Raw genomic sequence first — 13,782 nt, 5'->3', positions numbered from 1 at the left:
CTAATTTTATTGAAGAGATCTCTAGTCTTTCCCATTCTGTTGTTTTACTCTATTTCTTTGCACTGATCACTGAGAAAGGCTTTCTTATCTCTCCTTGCTATTCTTTGGAACTCTATATTCAAATGGGTATATCTTTCTTTTTCTCCTTTGCCTTTCACTTCTCTTCTTTTCACAGCTATTTGTAAGGCCTCCTTAGACAATCATTTTGCCTTTTTACATTTCTTTTTCTTAGGGATGGTCTTGATCCCTGCCTCCTGTACAATGTCACAAACTTCTGTCCATAGTTCTTCAGGCACTCTATCAGATCGAATCCCTTGAACCTATTTGTCACTTCCACTGTATATTTGTAAGGGATTTGATTTAGGTTATACCTAAGTGGTCTAGTGGTTTTCCCTACTTTCTTCAATTTAAGTCTGAATTTGGCAATAACGAGTTCATGGTCTGAGATCTGACCAGTCCATCCTAAAGGAAATCAGTTCTGAATATTCACTGGAAGGACTGATGCTGAAGCTGAAATTCCAATAGTATACTTTGGCCATCTGGTGTGAAGAACTGACTCATTTGAAAAGACCATGATGCTGGGAAAGATTGAAGGCAGGAGGAGAAGGGGATGACAGAGGATGAGATGATTGGATGGCATCACCAACTCAATGGACATGAGTTTGAGTAAACTCTGTGAGTTGGTGATGGACAGGGAGGCTGGTGCACTGCAGCCCATGGGGTCGCAAAAAGTCAGACATGACCGAGCGACTGAACTGACTCACTGACTGACTTATGTTTTCTACCTAGATAAGTCCATTTAGCATTTGCTGTAAAACTGGTTTGATGATGCCGAATTCTCTTCGCTTTTGCTTGTCTATGAAGTTTTTTATTTCTCCATCAAATCCAAATCTACTAGAAGCCTTGCTAAGTAGAATATTCTTGGTTTTAAGTTTTTCACATTTATCACTTTAGGTATATCCTGCCATTCCCTTCTGGCCTGCAAAATTTCTGCTGAAGTATCAGCTGATAACCTTATGAGGCTTCCCTTGTATGTTATTTGTTGCTTTTCCCTTGCTGATTTTAATTTTTTATATTTAATTTTTGTTAGTTTAATATGTGTCTCAGTGTGTTTCTCCTTGGGTTTATCCTGTATGGTACTCTCTGTGCTTCCTGGAGGTGGGTGTTAACTTTCTTTTCCATGTCAGGCAAGTTTTTGACTATAATCTTTTCAAATATTCTGTGTGCTCCTTTCTCTTACTCTTCTTCTTTTGAGACCCCCATAGTTTGAATGTTTGTGCTTTTAGTATTATTCCAGAGGTCTCTAAGACTGTCCTCTTTTCTTTATATTTTTTCTTCTTTGTTTAGTTCCATGCAGTAATTTCCACCACTCTATTTGTCAGCTCACATATCCATTCTTCTGATCCAGTTATTCAATTGATTCTTTTCAGAGTATTTTGTATCTTAGTTATTGCATTGTTCATTACAGTTTGTTTTTAAATTGGAGTTCTGTAGCTTTTCTAGGTCCTTGTTAATCATTTCTTGTATCTTCTCCATCTGTGCCTCTATTCTATTTTCAACATCTTGGATCAAATTTACTATCATCATTCTGAATTATTTTTCAGGTAGATTTCCTAGCTCCTTTTCATTTAGTTGGTCTTGCGGATTTTTACATTGCTCCTTTGTCTGCCACGTATTTCTTTGCCATCTCATTTTGTCTAACTTACTGTGTTTTTTGCTTCTTTTCTGGAGTCTGCGGGGTCATAGTTGCTCCAGTTTCTACTGTCTACCCCCTAGTGGGTGAGTGCAATCGAGGGGTTTGTGTAGGCTTTCTGTTGGAAGGAACTAGTGCATGCCTTCTGGTAGGTAGAGCTGGGTCTTAATTCTCTGGTGGGCAGGGCCATGTCAGGGGATGTGTTTGGGGTGTTTGTGAGCTTAGTACTACTTTAGTCAACTTGTATGCTGAAGGTGGGGCTGTGTTCCTGTTATGCTGGTTGTTTGGCCTTAGGTGTTCTGGCACTGGAATTTGCCGACAGTTGGGTGCAACCAGATCTTGATGCCAAGATGAGGACCTCTGAGAGAGGTCATGCCAATCAATACTCTCCAGAGGCATGAATTACCTGGTGGGTCCTGCAGCCAGGACTTTGCACTTCACCACAAGGCCTCAGGTTAAACCCCTCAATGGGTAACCAAGACCCTGCAAGTCATACTGAGCCAACAAAAGGAAACAAATATAAATCAAGACAAGCAATAAAAATAAAACCAAATAAAAACAAAGACCACAAAGAAACAAGAAAACAACCAAACATACAAAGACCATGAGACCAAAACAGAATAAAACCAAGAGCAAAAAACCAAAATCCAAACAAACAACAACAAAAACCCAGAAAAAACAAACCTAAAAAAAAAAAACCCCAAAACACAAAGAAACAAAAGACAGAAACAGAACAAAAAGCAAAATAAAATAGAAACACAAAATATATGAAAAAATAGAAATAAGTAAAAGTAAAAAATAAATAGAGCAATAACAACAAGAGCAATCATTCCTTGGGGCCTCTGCTATCAATGCCCTTGCCCCCAAAGGGTTGTTGTTGTTCAGACCCTCAGTCATGTCTGACTCTTTGCCACCCATGGACTGCAACACACCAGGCTTCCCTGTCCTTCACTATCTCTCAGAGTTTGCTCAAATTCAGGTCTATTGAATTGGTGATGCAATCCAACCATCTCATCTTCTGTCATCCCTTTCTCCTTTCCTTTTAATCTTCCCTAGCATCAGGGTCTTTTCCAATGAATCAGGTCTTCACATCAGTGGCCAAAGTATTGGCTCTTCAGCTTCAGTGTCAGTCCTTCCAAGGAATATTCAGAGTTGATTTCTTTTAGGATTGACTGGTTTGATCTCCTTGCTGTTCAAGGGACTCCCAAGAGTTTTATCCAGCACCACAGTTCAAAAGTATCAATTTTTCAATGCTCGGCCTTCTTTATGGTCCAACTCTCACATCCATACGTGAGTACTGGAAAAACGATAGCTTTGACTATATGGACCTTTGTTGGCAACGTAATGTCTCTACTTTTTAATACACTGTCTAGGTTTGTCATAGCTTTTCTTCCAAGGAGCAAGTGTCTTTTAATTTCATGGCTGTAGTCACCATCCACAGTGATTTTGGAGCTGAACAAAATAACCTGTAACTGTTTCCATTGTTTGTCCATCTATTTGCCATGAAGTAATGGGACCAGTTGCCATAAACTTAGTTCTTTGAATGTTGAGTTTTAAGCCAGCCTTTTCACTCTCCTTTTTCACCTTCATCAAGAGGCTCTTTAGTTCCTCTTTGCTTTCTGCCATAAGGGTGGTGTCATCTGCATATCTGAGGTTATTGATGTTTCTTCCAGGAATCTTGATTCCAACTTGTGCTTCATCCAGTCAGGCATTTTGCATGATATAAACTGTATATAAGTTGAATTAGCAGGGTGAAAATATACAGCCTTGATGTACTCCTTTCCCAATTTTGAGCCAGGTGAGCAAGCCACAGCCAAATTCTACCCTCATAAGAGGCCCTCCAAGACCTCTTTGTAGGTCTAGACCATGGACCAGTACTAGTCTGTGACCTGTTAGGAAGCAGGATGCATAGATATAGGTAAGAGGTGGGCAAGTGTGTGAAGCTTCATCTTCAATTCCCCATTACTTGTATTACTGCCTGCACCATTCCCCTACCCCAAAAACATTGTCTTCCTCAATACTGTTCTCTGCTTCCCAAAAGTTTGGGGACTGCTGCTGTTTGGGGCAGCTCAGACTCTGACCTAGACCAACTCCCACATGTATGTGTCCACAAAGACCACAACTACTAAAGCTAGACCCATATCTGATGTGAGAGCACTCATTTTCCATTCAGACGTTCCACAGGTGTTATATTTAAAAAACCAATCATGGGTGTTTAATCTGTGACTTTCACAGCTGTATGGAGAGATTTTAATCCTGCTTCCTTAAGTCACACAGCCCCAAGAGCTCAGCTTTGGTTTTGGTCACATCTCTGCATGTGGGTCACCCTCCAACATCTGCTCCCCACCCAGGTGAGAGGGGGTGATGAAGGCTGTGACTAACTGAGGCTTACTTGTCTTCTTGCTTAGGTCAGAGCCCCCTCTACAGCCTACAGTGGCAGGGTCTGGCAGGAGGTGGTGGTGGACTGGAGCATGGGGGCTTGCTCAAACATAAGAGTGACATGGTAGCAACCCCTGGGGCATGTGCTCACTCTGGCAGGAGCCCCTCTCAGTGCCTGCAGAGGCAGGGACTGGTGTATGGGGAGAGAGGCCATAATGGCTGCCCTTTCTGCATGTGCCACTCAACAGTGGTGCCTTGCTTCCATGGCAGTCTATGCTTCCTCCAGAAGCATTCCCAGCTGCATAGGTCCTCACTCCAATCCCCTCAGACTGTCTCTATGCAGCCAACGGCAGTCCTCTCCCTACATCTGCTCTCCAAATTCCATGCTTCAGCATCCATTCCCCACCAGCACCAGTGGATACTTGTCTCAGGCTGGGGCGTGAAGGGCTGTGGCACATACCATTTGAGTGAGTCTCACTCTGACCTGTCTGACATGGGCTTGCTGCTGCACTTTCCTCTGGTAGCCCCTGAATCTCCCCTTCTATTTCATCTGATCTTACCACTAGTGAGGGGGCTTTCCTATGGGCAGTAACACCATCTCCTTTAGCAACCCCAAGGGGTGCATGTCCCATTCTATTTCCTCTTTACCTTGTTTTCCTCTTTTTCATCCTACCAGGTTATTAGGGGATCTTTCCCAGTTATTAGGTGTCTGAGGTTCTCTAATAATGTTCAGTAGGTACTCTGTGCAAATTATTTCACTTGTAGATGTATTCTTGATGTATTTGTGGATAGAGGCAAACCCCAGATCCTCCTATTTTGCCATCTTGACCCAAAATACTCTGTAACTTTGTAAAAAGCTTCAAGATCAAGAAACATAGAATTCCAACTTTATTGTTTTTCTACATTGTTCTGTTCATTTTGTGTGCTAAGTCATTTCAGTCGGGTCCAACTCTTTGTGACCCTATGGACTGTAGCCTGTTAGGCTCCTCTGTCCATGGGATTCTCCAGGCAAGAATATTGAAGTGAGTTGCCTTCTCTAGGGGATCTTCCTGACTCAGGGACTAAACCCAGGTCTCCAACATTGCTGGCAGATTCTTTACCATGTGAACCACCAGGAAAGCCCTGAGCCCATTCTAATTTCACATGAATTTTAGGATTTTTTTCATTTCTGTGAAAAAGGATGTTGGAATTGTATAGAATTTGTGTTGAATCTGTAGACTGTTTTAGGTAGTATTATCTTAACATTGTTAAGTCTTCTAATCTATGAAGATAGATATTTTCCCACTTATTTAGGTTTTGTTTAATTTTTCCCAGCAAAGTTTTACAGTTCTCAGCACAAGTTTTCATACCCTTGGTTGGAATTTTTCCTAGGTATTTAATTATTTCAGATGCTATTACAAATGAAATTGCTTTCTTTAGTGAATATATATATATATTTTTTTGATCACTCTTGCTAGGGTAAAAAGCCTATCTCTGATTGCACACCTGGCCTTCTACAATTCAAATGTTCCTTTTTATGGTATTTCAGAATATGTGAAGTATGCACAAAATTGATAGTTTGATATTCTAATTTGCATATCAAAATAAAGCTTTTTATTTACTTCTTTGATGGCAATTGCATCATCTGAAATCAGTAATAAAATTTTAGGGCTTGAAAGTGGTTTTGATAATCTGAATTCTTTTTTTTTTTTTTTGGGTATGTATCCTTTTAAATTGGTGGTTTTGCTTTTTTCGATATATACCCAGTAGTGGAATTAATGGATCATGTTGTAGTTTTTATTTTTAGTTTTCCTTTTTTTTTTTTTAATGAATTAGGACAGTTGTTTGAGAAACTGAAAGTTATAAGCTAGGGGTTCTCAATCTTGGCTGCACATAGGATGAGCTGGGCGCTTTAAATCAGGGGTCATTGAACTGTGACCTGCAAATCCAGCCCACCACCTGTTACTGTATGGCCCACAAGCTAAGAAAGGTGTTCACATTTTCAAATGTTTTGAAAAAGTGAAAAGACTATTTTATTATTTTTTTTTCTTCTAATTGCAAAGTTTTACAGGTCTGTCTTCATAATTAGTTACAGGTCTGTCTTCAAAATTGCTTTCTTTAATTCATTTTCAAATTTTTTATTGCTGGTGTATAGAAACAAAGTTGATTTTTATGTGTTAATCCTGTAATCTGAAATTTTGCTAGTTTTTTCATTAGCTATAGTAACCATCTTGATGGTTCTTTGGGCTTTTCCCTATAAAAATCACTCTATCTGTGAAAAGAGACAGTTTTAGTTCTCTCCAACTTACATGTTTTAAAATTTTTATTTCTCATCCAATTTCTCTGGCTACAATTACAACTCAATGTTGAATAGCCATGGTGAAAGGGAGCATTCTTGTCTTATTTATGATTTTAGAAGGAAAACTTTCAGTCTTTTACCATTGAGTATACCTGTAGTTTTTACATAAATACCCTTTGTCATTCTGAGAAAATCATAATTATCTGGGTGTATTACCATATAAGCACACTGAATTTTGTCAAATGTCTTTTATGAATCAGTTGGGATGATCATGTGGGATTTTTTCCCCATTATTTTGGCAATGAATGATTTGATTTTGTTTTGTTGAAATTTCCTTGCATTTCTGGTGTAATTCCACTTGGTCATGGTGTAATCATTTAAATTGCTGTTGGTTTTGTTTGCTACTGCTTTGCCAGAGACTTTTGCACATATATTCACAAAAGGCATTTGTTTCTAATTATTTTTTCTTGTGATATCTTTATCTGCCTTTGCTATAGGAAAATGGTTTCCTCATAAAATGAGTTAGGAATTGTTCTCTCATATTCTATTTTTAAAAAGTTTTAGGAAAATTCATGTTACTTATAAAGTTTGATAGAACTTACCAGTTAAACCATCTGATCCTGGGCTTCTTTTTGTTGTGAGATTTTTCATTCTTCTTTTAATCTTTTTATTTGTTAGAGGTCTACTGAGATTTTCTAATTCTTCTTCAGTCAGTTTAGGTTATTTTTGTGCTCTTATGAATTTTTCCATTTCATCTCAGTTATCTAATTTTTGTCTTGTACAACTTTTTATTTCTGGAAAATCAAATGTAAATTCCTCACATTCATTTCTGATTGTAGTTATTTCCTTCTCTCTTTTTCCTTAGACAATCTAGCTGTAGTTCTTAAATTTTGTTGCTCTTTTCAAAGAATTTCCATTTAGTTTCCCTGTTTCTTTTATCTCTAATCTTTATTATTTTCTTCCTTCTGCTGCCTTTGGCTTTAGTTTTCTCTTATTTTACTCATTTCTCAAGGTGTAAAGTTACAAAAGAAAAATAGAATAATCTTGATTTCATATTTCTTTACCTAGTTACCTTTACTGAAGGTCTTTATTTCTTCATACAACTTCAAGTTATGTTATAGCATAATTTTATTTCATCCAGAATGACTCCTTTTAACACTTCTTGTAATACAAGTTGAGTGGTAATGTACCTACCTGCCTTTTTTTAAAATCTGGGAGGCTCTTATTTTCTCTACATTTTTAAAGGACAGATTTGCTGGATATGGAATTCTTGATAGATAAGGTTTCTGTTTGTTTTTTTTTTTTTTAATTCCACAATTTTCTGTTTTCCATGGTTTTTAAAGGGAAATCCACAATTTTATCAAGAACTCTTTGAACTTGGTGAGTTAATTCTTTCATGATGTTTTCAAGGTCCCCCTTTTTGTTTTTCTAGACTGATTACAATGTGTCTTCATGAGGATCTCTAAATTCATTCTAGATGGAGACTGCTGAATTTCTTGTGTTTGTAGATTCATATCTTTTATCAAATTTGGGATATTATTGACTATTATTTCTTGAAATATTGTTTTTGCCTCCTTTTCTCTTTTTTCTCCTCTGGGACTATATATATATATATATATATATATATATATATAAATCTCCCTAATGGTGTCCTAGCAATCCCTTAGACTTTATTCACTTTTCTTCACTATTTTTTCTGTCTTTTCCTTAGACTCAATTGTCCTGTCTCCAAGTTCACAGAATTGGCCTGATTAAATCTGTTTTGAAACTTTCCTATGAATTTTTTTTCATTTCATTTATTATGATTTTAATTTGTTTGGTTCACCATAATTTCTTCTTATTTTGCTCAAAGACTACCTCTTAATCTCCTCTCATTTTAAGCAAATGTATAATAAGACTTTGAGTATCAGAATACTGAATTTATAATGACTGAATATTATTTTGCATTTTGGCACTCTTTAAATTGTGTATAACTCTCCTCAGAGAATATTAATAAGCAGGTCATTGTCCCTGAGAAAACAAATGACCCTATAAAGTTATAGCACTATGAAACTGAATAGAAATCATGCTAAACCAACTATCCTAGAAATATTTCTTAGAGTACACCTTATTACTATAGGAAGTCAGGTTAGTATATATTTTATAATCATTTTGTGTCACATGTCATATGTAGGCATACTGAGTAAGAGCTCTGAGATAGTTCACCAGGGTATTCTAATAAAAATCTAATATTTTAGGGGCTTTTAGACATGAACATTTTCTGTACTTCAGACCAATAGTGATTAAGCAGAGAAGTTGTCCTAGAGTACAATTACATTTAAAAGACTGAACTATGAACTGAGATCAATTTTAGTACAAAATAAATTTTTAAAAAATGATCACAAAAAATCCTAGAAAGCCATTGAACATTTGGTTAAAGTAGAAATTACAAGAAAAGTTATAAAATATTCCTAACGCAATGATACTGAAAATACAACATATCTAAATGTGTGGGATACAACTAAATTAGTACCTAGAAGAAACTTTATAGCTTTAAGTGCTCATATATCCCAAAGAAGAGAGGTTTAAAATCATGTGATAATTGGTCTTACAAAGGTAGAATAAGCCTAGCCAATTTAATCCAAGGTAACAGAAAAAAAAGGAAAATAAATATAAGAACAGAAATTCATAAAGCAGGACATAAAAACACACAACATTAATAAAACCAAAAGGCAACACTTTGAAAAGGCAAAAAAAAGTGGCAAATATTGATAGGACAGAAAGGGTGGGAGAGTGTGAATGAATACAGAATACTAGGAATGAATGAGCAGTTATCAATACTTACAAACAGACCTTAAAGAATCATAAGGAAATGTTATGAATAACTTTATGCCAATAGTTTTAGATACTTAGATGAAATGCAAAAGTTCTTCGAAAAAGATGACCTCTCAAAAGTTCCACAAGGAGGTATAAGAAATCTTAATAGCCCTGTCTCAAGAAGAAAATAAATTTATAATTAACAACAAAACTTCCCACAAAGAAAACTCCAAGTGTGAGATGAGTCTTTCACTGGTGAGCTCTTCTTTTCTTAATAAAGGAAAAATATCCATTTTAGAAAAAAAACATTTTTCAGGACTATAATATAAAGGAACTGAATTTCTGTCAACAACTCAAATACGCAAGGAAACAAATTCTCCCCTAAACCTCCCAAAAGTGAATGCAGTCTTGCAGATAGTTTGATTTTACCCAATGAGACTTATTTGTTTAGAAGCTGTAAGATAATAAATCTGCACAATTCACTAATTTTGTAGTAACTTACTACAGTAGTAATACAAACAAATACAGACTAATTAATAGCAATGTGATTAAGTATCCTCTTATATGTTTCTTAGTCTGCTATTCAGAAATCAATAATTTCTCATATGGCTTAATATTCCCCCTTGAATAAGTGTACAATGAATATTATAATAGATCTTCAGCTAGTTCAAGGAATTAATTATTTCATGGGAGGGCATGATCTAAGGTCAATAATGGATTGGAAGCTTATTCTTCTCAGTCTCTGCAAATCCAAGGATAGCTGGATTACTTAAAACAGATCACAATAATGTTTGTAGAGTGATTTAATAAAGACATGCCAACATTCTATCTCCTAAGAAATTCCTATTTGATATCTTTGCCAGTCCAGTCAATTTCTCCTTAATCTCAAAATCAAGAGGAAAATAAAGAGATAAATATTCTGCAAATGCCATTCAAAATAAGCCTGAAGGAAGAGGATTGGGTTAGCAAAAATATCAGTGTCATAATTTGTTTTGCATTGTACACAACACAATTCGTATAATTTTAGTGACACTTAATATGGTTATTAACACTAGCATAAAACTTCCCCAGAAACCCCGAAGCAAACAACTTTGCAATGTTCCATTCTTTAAGCCAATTCCTCCATAACTATTCCTGTGGAAAAGGGGAAATTGTTTTAAGTCCTTACCCTGAATTGAGGATATAGTTACATCTGCTACTGCACCAAAAATCCCTGCACAGTAGTTAAATATGACGAGCTTGGCATAGGCACTGGTATGACTAGAAAACAGGAAACTTATCAGGTACATGAAGGGAATGACAGCCCAGCCAAATACCATGAAGATGAACAATGTATCCAGAAGGCGGTAACCTGTGACCAATATCTTCAAGTCAGAGAACGTGAACACCACCTGAGACACAGAATACAGAAATAAAGTCAAACTGAAGAAAACTATGCAATATAATACATGAGAACACAAGTCAATAAACCCAGAGAAGGATAAATCTTTCTTTGTTAGAATACAGAGCTATTTATGAATCAAATAATTTGATCTGTGATCATGGCTGTGAGGTACTTCCATGTTTTCCTAATCAGTGAGAAGACCCCTTTATTTTACTTTCTACTTGCTTTTATCTACTTGGAATAGTTTCATTTTGTTCTTGAACAAGATCAAAGTATATTCTTTCTGCCTCTTCACCCAACCCCAAACAAACTCACTCTCAATATTTCCAGAAGTTATATTCCTAGTAAGAAAACTTTTGTTAAGGTTTTAACTCTGGCAGCTGTAAGCTGTGATGTTAAGGGACCTACTTTTCACAATTCTCTATTTTTAGATTCTGCCTCTTGACTCTACTGTATTCCTAACCCTCCTCTTCCTATCTCAGCCACTCAGTTGAGAAGCAAACAAGGAAGTCCAAAGTTATAGGGGATCTATAAGGATCTATAAGGGGATTCTGTAAGGAAAGAGAGAACCTACAGAATTATTAAGGAAAACAAGTTTCCAGAGGTCTGCATCTTGTAAGTTATTAATTGTGGTTTTGCCAAATATTCTAGGGTTATCTATTTTGAACTATAAATGATTACATAACAGGATATTTGAGACGTGAACAGCAATGTTATATTGATAAGATCTACTACGTGATTGGTAGCAAATTTTCAATGGTAATAGAAAAAGCAACAAAAAGCAAATATAACATTAGTGAAAATATTTGGGTATTATGGACATGACAACTTTGTTTCTATCAGAGCAGACTTTCAAGTGAAATAGAATGAATTCAATTGCTTGCACATGTACGATAATTTTAGTACTTTTAAAGATTGAGTAATATTCCATTGTATGTATATATCATATTTATTTATCCATGTTTTCATCAGTGAACATGTGAGTTGGTTCTACTAGTTGGCTATTGTGAATAATGTTGCTATGAACAATGATGTACAAATGTTTTCAAATTCCTGCTTTCAATTCTTTTGGAATTCCACTGTTAGTGGAAATGCTAACTCATATGGTAATGCTGTTTATTTTTTTGAGGAAGTGCCAAGCTGTTTTCCACAGTAGCTTCAAGCGTCGGACACGACTGAGCGACGTCACTTCACTTTACCATTTTAGATTCCCACAATCAGTGCACAGTGTTGTAGTTTCTCCACATCCTTCCTAACACTTGTCATTTTCTCTTTTTGATAGTAGTCATCTGAATAGGTACAAAGGAGTATCTCATTACTGTTTTGGGTTTGCATTCCCTTAAAGATTACTGATGTCAAGCATCTTTGCATGCTCTTATTGGCCTTCTTTGGAGAAATGTCTACTCAAGCTCTAGCTCATTTTTGAATTGGGTTTGTTGGAGTTATTGTTAATTTTGGGGAATTCCTTATATATTCTGGGTATTAATTCCTTAGCAGGTATAAAATGTTAGATATTTTCTTCCATATTGTGGATTGCCTTTTCACTCTGTTGACAATGCCCTTTGATTTATGTGTTTTCTTAGTTTTCATGAAGTCCGATTAATTTATCTTTTTCTTTCTTCTGCTTGTGCTTTTGCCATCACATCCAAGAAATCGCTGCCAATCCAATGTTATAAAATTTTCCCCCTTTGTTTTCTTTAAAAAATCTTAGAGTATTAGCTCTTACATTTAGAACTTTATCCATTTGAACTTAAGTTTTGTATACAGTTTAAGATAAGGATCCAATTTCATTCTTTTGTATGCAAATATGCAGTTTTCCCACCATCATTTGTTGCAAGGCTCTTCTGCACCCATTGAATAGTCTTGGAACTCTTGTCAGAAATCGTTTAATCATATATGAAAGAGTTTACTTCTGGGTTTTATTTCTGTCCCATTGGTTTATATACTAGTACCAGATTCTTTTGATTATAGTAGCTTTGTAGTAAGATTTGAAATTAGGAAGAGTGAGTACTACAACTTCGTTCTTCTTTTTCAAAATTGTTTTAGCTATTTAGGGTGATTTTCTCCTTTTATCACTAGACACTACCCTTTTTATTTCTTTCAACACTGTTGAACATAAAGCCTATTTTGTCTGATATTGGTATACCTACTTCAGGTCCCTTTTGTTTACTATTTGCATAGAATATCTTTTCCCACTTTTTCACTTTCATCTCTTTCTTTCTTTTATTCATTAGATCTAAATGAGTCTTTTTTAGACAACATATAGTTAAATCATTTATCTTAATCAATTTTTCATATGCACTTTTTGATTGGGCAGTTTAATCCATCTAAATTTAAAATAATTACTGATAAAGGCTTACTTTTGTCATTTTGCTTACTTTTGCTATTTTTGCTTACTTTTGCTATTTTTTAAGTAATTCATTTTTGTCCCTCAGTTTCTCTGTTATTGTCTTCTTTTTTATTCAGTTTTCTTCTGTTGACATGTTTTGAATCCCTTGTCTTTTACTTTTGTGTGTATTCTATAGCTATTTCCTTTGTATCATGAGTTACATATAACATACTAAAGTTATAATAATCCAGTTTGAATTGATACCATCCTAACTTTAATAACATATAAAAGTTCTACTACTATACAACTCCTTCCAACTCTTTGTTATTCATATTACAACTTACATTTTTATACATTGTAAACCACTAATATGGATTTGTAACTATTTTTATACATTTGTCTTTTAAAACTTGTAGAAAAGTGGAGTGGCAAACAAAATTTCATTCAGTGTTATGGATGAACGCTATGTCTCCCCCCTTATATTGCCAGCTTATATCTTTAAGCCCTAAGTCCCAATGTGATTGTATTTGGGATGTAATTAGATTTAGATGAGGTCATGAGTGTGGGGCTTCCATGATGGGATAGTGTCCTTAGAAGAAGAAAGACCGCTCTCTCCCTCCCTCCCATGTATGGACGTAGTGAGAAGGTGGCCATCTGCAAGCCATGAAGAGAGTTCTCACTAGGAAACAAATCAATCAGAACCCTTGATCTTGGAGTTCCTAGTTGTCCCTCAGCTTTCATTTATCTGAAAATGTTTTAATTTCTTCCTTGTTTTAGAAAAACAGCTTGCTGGATATAGAATTCTTCAGTGACACTTTTTTCTTTCAATATTTTCAATAGGTCATTCCACTGCTTTCTGACCTCTAAAATCTTTATTAAGAAACTGATTAGTAATATTATTTATTAATATTATTCAGGACACA

General features: G+C 35.6%; 1 protein-coding gene across 1 annotated transcript in view; it reads right to left on the bottom strand.

The window, feature by feature from the left end:
* The window catches only part of LOC104986728 (ATP-binding cassette sub-family A member 3-like), a 238,467-nt gene that overhangs the window by 54,065 nt on the left and 170,620 nt on the right, over positions 1-13,782 (bottom strand). The window contains exon 21 of the mRNA XM_010837414.1: positions 10,315-10,537. Coding sequence (XP_010835716.1) covers positions 10,315-10,537 — 223 coding nt within the window. The remainder of the gene's footprint in view (positions 1-10,314; positions 10,538-13,782) is intronic.

Source organism: Bison bison, unplaced genomic scaffold (genome assembly GCF_000754665.1).
Source record: "Bison bison bison isolate TAMUID 2011002044 unplaced genomic scaffold, Bison_UMD1.0 scf7180017864072, whole genome shotgun sequence".
Taxonomy (NCBI): domain Eukaryota; kingdom Metazoa; phylum Chordata; class Mammalia; order Artiodactyla; family Bovidae; genus Bison; species Bison bison.
This window is presented reverse-complemented; position numbering and strand designations above follow the sequence as displayed.